This window comes from Ips typographus, linkage group LG2 (assembly GCF_016097725.1).
Source record: "Ips typographus isolate SLU linkage group LG2, UJ_Ityp_2.0, whole genome shotgun sequence".
In the NCBI taxonomy this organism is placed as follows: domain Eukaryota; kingdom Metazoa; phylum Arthropoda; class Insecta; order Coleoptera; family Curculionidae; genus Ips; species Ips typographus.
Window position 1 is genome coordinate 17,677,552 of NC_138423.1, and position 14,149 is coordinate 17,691,700.

Consider the following 14,149-nt stretch of genomic DNA (forward strand, 5'->3'; position numbering starts at 1 on the left):
ATTTTTTTTTTTGTTTTAGGTAAGTACTACCAAGATTTCCATCACCTGCTCAGCTGCAGGCCATCTATTTACAAAGTGGAGTAAGTCTACGTATATGCTTTTTACTGTATAATTTATCACTTATATCAGATGTTATCTTTAACATCACCGGTTCAGTTATGGGTGGTAATGTGTTGTAGGTTTAGACATTAGTCCTTGCAGGTAGTCGTAATCGTCTTCTTAAACCAGTTCTGAATTTGCGGTAGGTAGGTAAGTATAGAAGATAAAATATATCAAAATTAGCTTTGTGTTGGTATGAAATTGAAAGCAAAGTAAAGAGGAATCTTGATTGGTGATGTACTTGGATAAGCTTCATTATATCTTAATGGTGTATGTTACTTAGTAGCACTAGTGCAGTGGCGTATCCAAAATGGTTTTCTATGAATTTTAAGTTTGTAGGCCAAAACCATTTTTTCTTGATTATTTCCTTCCTATCAATTTTGACCAATCGCTATCAAGAATTAGTATAACAAATGTAAATTTTAAGTGGAAAAATCACTTAACAACTGTCAACTTAGCTGTCAGCAGTTTTTCCGTAAAAAAAATCGAAAAATATTAACCCTTTACTGTTACCCTTTCTAGCTTGAAAGTTATTGTTCTTATTAATTATTGTTCTTATTGTTTTAATTAAAATAAAATGTTTATTTAACTCAGGAAATAATCTTACCAAATATCCCTCGTGCATCTAATTTTTCCTGTGGAAAAATTGGAATATGGAGAGGAGGAAGTGGTTTTAAAACCACTCTCGCTCATGTTATTTGTTAAAACAAATTACTTAGAAACTCGTTTTTCCGAATTTTTCCGAAAAAATTAAATGTAAAAATTAAATGTAAATTACCCCCGAAAAAACCATTGCAAAGACGATTTTCTTGTAATAGGTATCCTTGCAAGAATATAGTCCACTCTTCACAATTATGCGTATTAAGTAACATGTGCGTGAGTTTGGCCTCACGCAGTCCACTTTCCAATTCATTGGTATCATAAAATACGTTGGCACTAATTGTTCCACTTAAACGCAAAATAACACAACATAAACGGACCATTTACTTGTATAAAATAGGCTACTAGCAACAAGTCATTACAATAAACGATTTCTTACTTCAAAGTAAATCAATTGGGTGACACTAACACTCGTAACAATAATACCGTGTAACATGTTAGATTGTCATTTTCTATAAACTATTTCCCGGTTGTTACATAACTGTTACTCCTACTTGGTTATAACTTGCGGCTTAACCAATAATGACCATAATTCGAGTACCGAAACCCGTAAACAAATTAGGCAACCTGAAAAAGACGTTTTTTATAGGACGTAATTACGCAATTAAAATCCCATATAGCAATAAAAGAATGCTCGGGCAGGGGATCGTGTCACAAAGACCAATGTCCAACTAAGAGGTCTAGAAGGAGGGACAATCAAAAGACTTAAGTTGTTACTTCCCATTGCGTGTAATTAGATTAACAATAGAAACGACGTTATTAAACATGATTGCTAAGGAACGGCATCCCTACGTAACGTAGTATAACTATTAGGATTATAACCAGTGGCGCATCATCATATTTTCTTCTGTTAATAATTACAATTTAGAGACTGATGTGTTATGCCTCAAGCCCTCTATGACCAAGTTACAAAAGTGGTCCAGTAAGAAATGTTCAAACATTTGTCAGTTTAAAAATGGTGAGGTTTTTTGTTTATCAATCCCAATCTTCTGACCGGTTTCGCCATATTACGGTTCATCAGAGAGGATATAGAGCTTGATAACCAAAGAACGCGCCTATATTCTTTGGCTGGGAATACGGCCTCAGATAGATGGGTCAAGCAAGACTACTGCTTTTTACCTTCCCATCGCTCTAGACCAAAAAGATAGGTCTGGAAAGGGAAGTCGCTACAAGTCCGGGAATTTTTCCTTTTGGGATGTTCCCAGAGTTGCATCAGCGTCCTGGGAAAAGAATGCCCCCGCTGACGGAGAAGCTCTTCTGGCGCTCTTCTTGTCCTCCATTTCTTCGTCAGCTCGTCCATCTCTGGTGGTCCTGGCAAACCTTATAGTTTGGATAGTTAGGATGTCCAAACAGCCGGCTTTTGTCCGTCTTCTTTTCATCCTAATTGTCATCCTAAAGTTTTGGGGAGTTAGGGTCTGGTGAGTGGGGGATGGTTTTCTCCCTTTTGCGAGGCAAAACGGGGGAAAGTGCCAGGAGTGCAGTCTTAGCCCAGTTAGCACCGGGATAACTTCGAAAAGGTTCTACCGAGATTTTGAGAATAAAATTCTCGTCACCCGGAGGGAAGGTCTGGGGGAATTGTGATCCTCTTCTTGGCTGGTTGGTCCTGAATTTTCGTCTATCTGAAACAGAAAGAAAAACTTATTAATAATTACCCGGTATCGGAGTCCTTTGTGGGGTGCTTCTAGCTCCAGGTCGTAGTTCACTGCTTCTCGCAGTAACTGATTTTCGCTGTGGTTGCGGTGGTGAACTTCAAGTCTCACTGGATGTCCACGTTTCTGACGTACCATGGGGCGTCCACCGCTGTCCTGAACGCAATGTTTTCCACAGCTTGGAGTTTCTTCAGGTGCGATTGGGCTGCGCACCCCCACGCGGCCTAGGCGTAGGTCAGGTGCGGTTGAAGAACCGACTTGATAAGCGTCACTTTGTTCCAAAGTGCCAGCTTCGATGTCCTGATTGTCATGGGGTACAGTTTTGCTCTGGTCGCTCTGGCTTTCTGTCTGGCGTATTCTATGTGGCTTCCCCACGTGAGTTTTTTGTCCATCTTGACCCCAAGGTACGCGCCACTTGATGTCCATGTCTTTTAACCTGACGTTGTCTTCTATCCTCATCTTTGGGGTTCTTTTGAAGACTATGGCCTGCATTTTCTTCGCGTTTAGGTCGATCTTCCATTTGTTGCACCATTACTCCAATGCTGTGGTCTCCTCTTGCAGGTAGCGGGTCAAGAGTCGGCCTGAAACATAAATGTTATAGAGAAATGGCGACAGTACTGCACCTTACCGCACTCCTGCTTCCATTTCTCTATAACTTGAGTAGACGCTGTCGATTTTGACTCGGAAGTAACCAAAAACAAAACCTTTATTCTAGTATACTCAACTGGATACCAGAAATGATAGTTCTCTGTACTTAACTCTATGTTAGAAAGTACAAATGGCGTTCCCAAATCTAGGAACAGCCCCATTAATGCCGCATCATTCTTCTTCAGAGATTTTGTTTTTTGTTTATCAATCCCAATCCTCTGACCGATTTTGCCGTATTACGGCTCATCAGAGAGGCTATAGGACTTTATAACCAAAGAACAAAACCTTTATTCCAGTATAGTCAACTGGATGCCAGAAATGATATTTGTACTTTCTAATTCATAAAGTTTTGTACAGATGTCACCAGATGTTGCACAACAACTATTTGTCAGTTTGTTAAAGCAAATGGGATAAGTCGTTTAACTATTGTTTGTTTTTGCGATTTTTACAAGAATGTTGCCTTCCATTCTGTTTACGTGTTTATTCCAGTATTTTCTTTTCTGTCTTACCCACCTTCCTTCGTTTCTGATTCTGTTATGTAGTGTTTTTCCGTGTATACTTCTTATTATTTTCATTTCAACCGTTCGCATCATTTGTAATGTTTTCGATGTGTCTACGTACCTTATGACAGGTCTGATTGTCGATTTATATACTCTTATTTTACTGTTTATGTTGAGGTATTTGTTTTTCCACACAATGTCTCTTAGGCATCCTGATATTCAAGACACATTACACACAAAGCAAAACTACAATTTTAAAAATAGACTTAACAGGAATAAGGCAATTACAAAAGAATTCTCCACAAATTGAAAATTATCCTTAACCAAATCTGTCTAAAGACAAAAAAAAACATAAAATTTTGTTTAAAACGACTTTCAATCGATTGTTTTTGCATTTTACCTTCTACTCTCATTTTTCCCGGTGGCGTAAAAATTAGGAGCAAAAAATCCTTGTAAACCACAAAACCGATGGTTTATGTAAAATCAGTCTCGTTTTTGATCATAAAATAACAGTTTTTCCAAAAAACAGTTGGTTTTTTGTAAACTACTAAGAATAATTTTTGATATAGAATTATCCTCTTTTTAAAACCTATTTTTTCAGTGGCGTAGAAATTAGGGGAAAAAAAATTGTCAACCCAAAATCTCAGCGTCATTTCTCTTTACAGTTTGTGACACCAACTCAGGTACGTCTCTTTCTGATTGATTCTAATTTCTTGTATGATTTTCCGCTTTGTGTTTTTTATTTCAAAGGGTTGAGATCAAAAGACCTGAATATTGTCTAGCTTCATATTTCCTGTTCAGCTCCTTAGTGGCATATGGTTACAAATATTCAACAAAAAAACTCACTTTGTTTGAATTGTCATACTCAATTCAGTTTGCACTAGTAAAATAAATAAAGAAATCTCACCTGGATTAATAAATTCTAGGTAAGTAGTCGGTACAAAAGAGCTTGTACTCGATTAATCATTTGTCGCCCCACGTTAACAAAAGCTCTTCGGGGTTTCTCTTTGCTCATAATACAAGACCTGTCTTCGGCTTTTTTTACGTTGATTAAGGATGACATCCAGTAGGTCTGATCAGCATAATTTCATTTACACATCTTCCCCACGGCATTGTGCTTTCGATTCCCCCGAAAAGATAGCAAAGTGAGGAAGAATATTATCGGGCCGAGCCTCTAATGCATATTATTCAAATCAATTCAGATTTACACTTGAGGGGTGGCGGAAAAGCGTCTCGGTGAGTTTATCTTTTACTCTTTTCTTTTATTAGTCACTGAGTGGAAGTCGGGATAAAGCGCAGACTTTCCCATTCATTCAGTCAGCATTACACAGTTTTGAGTCACTTTGACTGAAATTCACAAATTGCATCAACTCTATGAGGTAGAGCTAGATTTATTTTACCTTTCAGTAGGAGACACAGGACAAACGGCTTAGGACGTGACACACAAATTAGAAATAAATTACAAGTACTCTTGTATGCACTGCAGGTTACTAGTCAAAGCAATATAATAACGCGGCGTTGAGGAATGAGTTATAGGTTTTCGAGAAGAATGATGAATACAATGCATTCCACAATCGGGTATGTAATGTTGGGCACTTAGAGAAAAGATAAATGCCGCAGACCGCTTGTTTTATTCAGCATTGCGTGTCCATTTCATATTTCAAATCGTGGGGTGTGGAAGTGGATACTTTAATATTAAGGACTTACGCATAATTGCTGATGATTGTGTCACGCTTTTCGTCGAACGTTTTAAGATTCCTAAAATGGTGGAAAAAATACACATAACCAACCGCATTTTATCAAATAATGTTTCTACATAACAGGAAAACTGGCTCTAAAAAAAGTATTCACTTTTGGGGTAGAAAAATATTTAAAAATTTCACATATACTTTTCCGCATCTCACTTATACTTTTGTATTGTTCAAGAAATCTTTCCTATTAACTGAGTATTTTTGTTATTTTGCAATTATGTGAGTTTTCCCCTTCTTGTCAAATTTGTCAAACACTTACTGCGTTGAAAAATGATAACAACTTACACTATAACCAAATCTCTTATCTCATATCCTTCTCAATAAACACTTTTCAGCAATTTCCTACCTCAACATTACTTTACTTGTTTAGACTAAAAACGAAGTTAAACTTTACGTTTTTTAATCCATCTAGAATAATTAGGCGTGATTAAAAAAGATGCAAGTTTGTTCATTAATTGACGGTAGTCATTAAACAAAACGATGCTCACGTAAATTAATATACTACCGCGTATCACATTACTCGCATCAAATAGGTATTTTAATTAAGTTACAAGTGAAGAAAGTGCCGTGAAACCCTATCACTCTTACATTAACTCTTTAATATTCGAAATGTAATTAACGACTGTAACTGAGACCGTGCTAGTTACCACATCAAACAGAGCCGATGCTTTTTACAACTTGACGTACCGTTTTTAGTGACAAAAACTCCGTGACCGATTTTATAATCAAATATTTATTCTTTTTTTTTACAAAAGTTAATTTGATTTGAATGCAAATTTAAGGTTTTTTAATAGAAAATTATAAAGGCATGGCAAGGCCTCCACCACAAATTAAAAAAAATATTACATAGAATGTCCTACAGCCTATGTGCGTAAACAAGGCATTGCCAATTAGTCTTCTTTTGCAATTTCTGAGCAATTAGCCATCTCAATCATGTCAACAGTCTTCCGCTCTTCTATTATCAGTTCATCAGTTTTGGAAATTTCTGCGCAATTAGTCAGGTCAATCGTTTCAACACATTGCTCCACTCTTCTTTTGTTAGTTAGTCTTCTTTCGAGATTCCTGACTTATTTAGTCAGCTCAATCATTTCAACACGTTCTTCCGCTCTTCTTTTATCAGTTTCTTGGCAATTAGCCAGCTCAATCATGTGAAACTCATGCTTCTGCTCTCCTTTTATCACTTTAGTCTTCTGTTGAAAAGAAAAAAGGACTATCCGGTTCGGACTAGCATTCTAACTTTGTTGGCTGCTGCACGGAACAGTGGTTAAGGCAAACCATTGTCTGAGGTTTTGAAGCTAAGAGTTTCTTCCCCCTTCTGGTCATCTATTGTCATACATTTTGCTCTGAAGAATGAGCTGCAGCAGATCATACCGATCTTCCTTTCGTGTTATATGACCCAAGTATTCCAGTTTCGTTTATTTGATTATATCCTTGATCTCACACTTCTCATAGTTAAGTCTTCGTAATACTTCGATGTTGGTCGGTCGTGGTTTAATGAATGGTCTCCTTGATCATCAGCTGCTTACTCTCTCTATGTGTTGTTGATTCACTATGAGTTGATGGAAGGGGATGTGAGTTTTACTCATTATCATGTATTTCGTCTTGTTTAAGTCACAGCCATATTGCTTGCTGCATTCTACTGTGCACAAGTGTCTGCAAACCTTCTAAACTGTCTGCGATATGATCATCCGCATATTTAATACTGTTCAGTCGTTCATTATTCACAAGAATTCCAATTTTACTATCTTCTAGAGCCATCTTCATTATTTCCTCCGACTAGAGATTAAAAAATACGGGACATTTGTATGGTCACTTCTTCCGTCAGCTCTTTTCCTACTCTGATATTCGGTTGACATTTTGACATATTCTGCTGCTCTACTTTTCAAAATTCTACACATTTTGCTACTCTTCTCTTGAAAATTTTAGGCATTTTGCTAGCACCATCGTTTGTTTCTTGGGCTGTAGCGCCATTGGATGAATCGTTTGTTTAAACGAAGATAAATGTAGCCTAAATTGATTGTTAGATGCACTCAAATACTGATAATACATCAAAAATAGGTATAAAGGTGATACAGGTAAATTAATACAGTAGCCAATTAAGGGTAAGATTTTGGCCCAAGTTTTCAAAACAAACATGCAAAAAATCACTGAAAATATGCAATTTTGTAACGAATAGCACAACCTTTAATAGCTCTAATATGTTTATAATGACTTTCCCAGAAAAAGCGTAATGATAATGACCGACTATCAGCCGGAAAATGACTACGAGACTGCGCTTAAATTCACGTGCAATAATAAATACGGTTCAGGAACTTTTTTGATCGTCCTGTTTTCATTACCGACCGCAAAAATAAATAAAAAATCAAAACATTTTCTCAGCCTGCATGCTTTTTAAAGTTTCACGCCCGGCTTTGAAGTTTTCAAAGCGGTGAAAGCAGCCGAAACGAAAAATGGCAGAGTACGTTTAAGAGTTGTTAACATATTTCCTTGAAGGTGCAAACAGGACTTTCTTTACAAAAGGTTGATTTTACCTTGTCAAACATTGTCGAGAAGTAGTTGTGTAGGTACATATGATTTTACATAAAATGGACTTCTTCAGGACTAAAAATTTTCGAGTTAGATATTAAAAAATTCTTAATTAACTCACTTAATTAACGGGATTTAATTGGAAAGCAGATACTTCGGAAAAGCAATCACCCAACGAACTGGCTTTCCAACCAGCAACAAAGGGAAAGCGAAGGGAAAGTTGCGAAACAAGGGTTCAATTATTTTTTTCAGAGTTGGTGTTGATTGCCATTTAATTGCTTAAACGAATTTATAAATCATTTAACTTTGACTTCATATTTGTTGAAAAGATTGCACTAAGTTAAGATAGTATCTAAAACGTATGTTTGAACCTTATTTACTTTTATAAACTTGTGATTTATATAGTTATTAAAACTAAAACAAAACGTGAGCCAAATAATAATTAATTAAATTGTATTTTTTTATTTTGTGTGTGAAAATTAGGATTCAACTTCAAAATTTGTTAGATCGAAATTACCGTGAAACTTACTAAAACTAATACACTATAAACACAATATTAGTGAAAAGCAATGTTGTTTCTTATTAACATTAGCGTTTTGATAAATTAGAGCTAAATTTCTGGTGCAGAAAACTATGACTTATTAAAACAAATTTTTCCTTTCTAAAATTATCATTTTTATTTACGTGTGTACAGTGTGAGCAGCAGTGTTGAACAAGTTATAGTTCTTTGTTGAATAGATTATGCTAATTGTGGGGGTTTTAACTAATTTTCTGCATAAATTTAGGACACCGTGTAGAATAATAAACTATTTATCTATTTATCTACTTTGTTTTTTTTTGTAAAGTTGCAAGTAAGGCAAAAAAGGTCAAAGTTAGAACATTGATATACCAACATACAACAAATTAACCTGTCTTTTTGTAACACCTGTATGCTTCTCGATAATCTTGTGAATTAATTTGTATAAAAATTCAAGTAAATCAGTATAGTTAAATTTTCTCTGTAGGGAAGCAAAATCAATTAAAGTTTTTAATGTCTGTTACAGTACAGATTCTAGAAGAGAGAATGTAACTTTTATGTATTTAAAGCAGAGCTGAAGCAAATAATCAATATTATGGAAATTAATAACAACAAAACTTTTCTTTAAAGCTAATGTTGACACGAAATTTAATTTCAATAATCTTTCCATAACATTATGTTATCTGAAACTCCTCGCGAAGAAGACAAGACTGTTTGCTGTTCGAAATTATGATAGTCATGAAGAAGACTTTGGGACTTATTTACTTATGAAGCAATTTCCTTAAAGTACACAAAAGCCCCGATATTTTCATTATTTAGGCACCAGTGCGGATTAATATCTAAGACGTAAGACAAAGAAAGGGTTGAGAACGAATTTGAATATACACATATAGATGGTACGAAATAAAATAGGGTTTTAACGGGAACGATAGCAAAATATTAAATACTTCAAGAATCGCACGAGACACGTATTATTCTTTGCAAGTTTAAACATTGGAGCTGTTGATCTTAGACCTGTTTTCATTCTTTGGATCTGAAACTTAAAACAAATATCTTGGAATTTAATATGTTTTATCAAGGATTAATTGAAGTTTTCTGCAATATGTAACAGACGTTCAAAGGAATGTGACCGCCTGCTGTGTATTTAAATGTATGTTATCGATTTAAATGTCAACAATATCTCGAATTAGTCTTATTAAAATAATAGGAGGGTCATAAATGTGGAACTTTTGTCTGGTATATTGTAATGTAATCAAATCATTCACACTTCTTGAAAACTATTCTTTGATGTATCATACATGTCTGATTATTTAGTGTAACATGTTTAATTGAGTTTTCTTCTTCATGAATACTAATAATGGCTGTTGTAACGAAATTTGTGAGATGGAAAATTAAAATCTGCTTTAATTTTGATTTTTACCACAAATTCTTGTGTAAGTATGATAAAAAACAGGGTTAAATTCTGGCAAAACTGGGCAGTAAAATTTATTAAATTTTTACTTTCGAAGATATTCAAAAAATAAACGAAATTTAAAACATTTTTTATTGATGTATTTTTTCCTCTTCTCTACGTATAATTCGGTTTTTGGTTATAAACAATTTTCTTATGAGCGCCATATTGAAATTTTACATTTACATAATTTTATAATTTGATATGGTTTAGTTCAGATAATTGACACTTTCTAATTGCAATTTTCATTCCTTTTCCCTCTAAAACATGAGAACGTTATATTTCAAGTCCGACGTTTTTGTAACCATCAACTTTTACTTATTTGCATAAGTTTTTTGCTTTGTCAGTAAGGCTTGGCCTTATACACACGTCAGTATGCGACGTGAAACTTATATAAGTACTTATCTACAGTCTTGGAATGACGGCGTGATATTGGAGAATTAGAGCTATATTGCTGGTTGCATATGTTAGTAGTTGCAAGGCATGTCGCGCACAAGAGTTCAACTTCATCATCAAGATGCATCATAAAATCGAATTCTGTTTTTTTTGTTGTTTAAACATTAGTGCAACATAGTACAATTACATAATGCGTCCCTCGTTCAACTGCTCGTGACGCAAATGTCACAGTTATACTAAAATAAGGTTATACCATATAAGATATTAGATTGCTACGTCATCCCATATTGGTTTGATTTTCGGCATATTATATTTTGTTCAGTTAAGAGGAAATATTTTGTTAATATTCAAAGTATTGCACTATAATAAAGGTTCTTTGAGCTGATGGTAAAATAAGAACCTTTTATCTAAACGACATAGATCTGTTGCTCATTCATTTGAATCAATGTTGGGTTCGCTGCAAGTCAGCTTGGAAGTTTCATTAAGACAGCTTTCAAAGTTAAATTGGAAACCGTAGTTGATAAAGCGACAGACCCAAGCATAATTTGGGAAATTTGGATGCCGAGAATGGCGCGTTAAAATTTTCATATTCACTTGCCTATTCCGGCAGGGAGACCGAACATGTGTCCCACAGGAGACTATTATCAGCTTTGATTTTCCAGCCAGTGCAAGATAGCAAATTAGTTGTGATTTCCGGGGGCCACAAATGAAAATAATAATTGGGTTTTTGGTCGGTTCGAACGCCGCCAGCCAGACGGCGAATTTTGATTCGCGCCTACATTGATATGCATAATTTGAATTTCCCAAAGGTACGCAAACCGAGCCTGCCCATATTTCCTGCTATTTATGCAAATTTGGACTTGATTTTACTGCTTTATATCGTGTTCAAATATATTTAACTGACAAGCGCTTTTGCCAAGTTCTTCATTAATTCTTCTCTAGCCTATATTGTAATTATCTTGAGTGGGGCTCTACACGTCGACCTAAATATTGAACAATATCCACGGCTTTTAAAAGCGAATCAATTTTGCCTAAAAACGGAGACCAAAGCTCCGTAAAATTGGGTTAAACGTACGGCGAACAGTCTCTTTGCGATTCATTAAAAATTGGGCGGGTCGTATAACTTAATAACAAGCTCTATTCTGCTCTATAGATCTAATTACTGCAAACCTAAAATGGCAAATTGGATTGTCGTCTGAACAGGACGTAATTATTGCTGGCACACGAATTTAGCTCGTCGTGTTGGGCGGATACCCAACAATAATGCCTCTCCTTTGACTGTCTGACAAGACCGACTGAGTAGTATTCTTTGTCTTGGACATATTACAACATGTATTAGGTTCTAGGTAACAACACATAACGACTGATTTATTTTGATGGCGTTAATGATCACTTCTCTTTACTACTTTATAATGAGCATAAAATGCAAAACGTACTTTTTGTTGTTTCTTATGCTCAGGGATATCCAAATACAAGCCTATACCTTTTCTATTTTTAAAAACAGGATAAACTGTTACATCCAAAATATTTAAGGATTTATATGAGTCTTTCCAGCGGAACTTCCATATAGTAAAACTCGTTTAGAAAATTAACAGTTTCGAAGAATACGAGTAAACCACGTAATTTAGTGTCGCATTTCTTGTTGGCCATAATGATGCTTTCTGTAGCGAATCACTTATATCAGTGTTAATAAAAAAATAAAACGACCAACGTAACTGAGCCGGCTTGAACAAACCCGTTATGGTTAGACTTCATATAAATGAATCTTCACGCGTGCATGAATGGCGCAATTCCTTACTAAAAAAAACCAGAACCATTAATGTGGGCACCCAGACTCATTTCAGACCACGGTTCTTCCTCAGATAAATGATGCGGCTATGTTTGTTGATTATCAATGAAGAGGAAGAAGATTCGCTTTTTTCCGTACAGTTGTCAGTAATCTTCTACTCTTATAACATTTGAAATATTTTTTTTTACTACTTTAACGAAAAACTCAATTCCGCAATTCTAGTAAAGAAATGCATAAAATTCGTATGAATTACAAACTTCTTTAAATATTTTAAGTGTGAAAGACTAGTAAAAAATAAGTGGTTAAGTATGAATCAATAGCACTAAGTTAGCTTAGAAAAGTCTTCAAATACTGCAATAAGCATTTTACATTAACTGTGTTGATTCAGATTTATGGGTGTATTGACATATGCAATGCCTGTGTTCATTAAAATTCTTTTAAAGTATGTGTTCTTACAGGTGAAAGTGGTAAAACACTCAAACTTAACATCAAATATGTTGTAAAAAGGTGAATTTTAATTAAGTCTTATCAGAATTTTATTTGATATTTTTTCTTTGTAATCCTGTAACAAATGAGTACCTTCTTTGACTTATCTTTTAAAAGGTTTCAAATTGCGTCTTCAAGCACATCTCTGAACAACACTGTTTTATTAATTATTTCTTACTAACAAGATTTCTTATGTTTAGAGTGTCAGTTTATATTAACGTCATTTGTGCTAGTATAAATATGGGAAAATTGTTTTGTTCCACACAAAAAGTAATTTTTTAAATTAACATTTATAATGACAAAGCTGAAGATCACCCCCCATGCAAACCACTGGTATTTTTGCAAATTAAGTTTATTCTCAACTTTTGTGAAATACTACAGTTTTCTGCTATTTTAGTAACTTTTGTTATAATTTTCTTTTAGAAACATTTGTATTACTACAAAAACATTAATAAATTTATCAAATAGAGTGCACCTTACCCTACTACTTAAATATTAATAAGAAACATTATTGTTCAGTCTAGGTTTTATTTATGAACTCATTTGAGGAACTAAATATTTGTAATTTGAATGGTTTTATTTATTTGCAGAATGTTTAAATAAACCTTTTCTATCAACTAATTTTAAATTTGTTTTATGAACAGATTTTAGATTCTGAAAGTTTCTTCATTGGTGTTGAACACATTACCATTACAGCTTTGTATACCTACGTTATACTGAAAGAAGAAATATTTTTTTAAGAAACTTTGCACGTAAAAAATATAGCATAACTTTTTCGCTCTTCTGTTCGCTCAAGGGAAATTTCAAAGCAACCTAAAAGAAACTTACAAAATAAAACACAGTTACAACATCTATGTCATGAGTAGAGTCCGGATTGAAAAGCACTAAAATCGTGAAAAAAAGCGCTTAAAACGCTAAGATATTTTTCTCAAAAAATCTGTACAAAAGCACAAAACTCTTCTTCTTTTCTCAAAGATGCAAAATTTTTTACTTTTTTGAGTTTGGAAGGTTTTTGGACAGTTTAAAGAGCATATTGAAGGTTCTTGAATGCTTTAGAGGCATTTGGAAATTCTTAGACGGTTCTAGAATTTTTTGGAAACTTTTAGATTGTTTTGAAATCTTTTGGAAGTTTCTAGACTAGTTGAACAACATTTTGGAATCTTTTAGACTGTTCTAAAAGATTTTGGAAGCTTCTAGACGGTTTTGAAAGACTTGAAAGAAAACTTTTAGACTGTCTTGAAATATTTTAGAGTTTCTAAGCTGTTCTAAAAGCTTTTGGAAGGCTTTCGACTGCTTTAGAAGCATTTTCGAGTTTCTGTAGTATTTTTAAATCTTTTTAGACTACTTTAGGAGCATTTGCAATGATTCTGGAGAGTTTAAAAACCGTTGAAGGTTTTGGACTGCTTTTGGATCATTTAAAAGCTTATGTACCGTTCTAGTAACTTATAGAAGCTTCTAAACTGCTACGGAAGCTTTTAGACTGTCTTGAAATATTTTAGAGTTTCTAGACTAGGTGAAGATCATTTGGAACGGTTTAGAATGTTCTAAAAGCCTTTGGATGATTCTAGACTGTTTTGAAAGGCTTCCTTCAGAAGCATTTTGGAGTTTCTGCAGTGTTTTAAAACATTTTTAGACTACTTGAGGAGGATTTGGAAGGTGTTTGGACAGTTTAAAGAGC

The 14,149-nt window shown here is 34.5% G+C and overlaps 2 protein-coding genes across 2 annotated transcripts in view; one reads left to right on the forward strand and one right to left on the reverse strand.

Moving 5' to 3' along the window:
- sli (slit guidance ligand) overlaps positions 1 to 14,149 on the forward strand; it is a 216,990-nt gene that overhangs the window by 160,041 nt on the left and 42,800 nt on the right.
- LOC145724599 (uncharacterized) lies at positions 1,482 to 5,177 on the reverse strand. Its single transcript, XM_081972949.1, has 2 exons — positions 4,957 to 5,177; positions 1,482 to 4,903 (listed from the first exon to the last, which is right to left on the reverse strand). The coding sequence occupies exon 2, from the start codon at positions 2,898 to 2,900 to the stop codon at positions 2,280 to 2,282; it is 621 nt and encodes a 206-aa protein (XP_081829075.1). The 5' UTR covers positions 2,901 to 4,903; positions 4,957 to 5,177; the 3' UTR covers positions 1,482 to 2,279.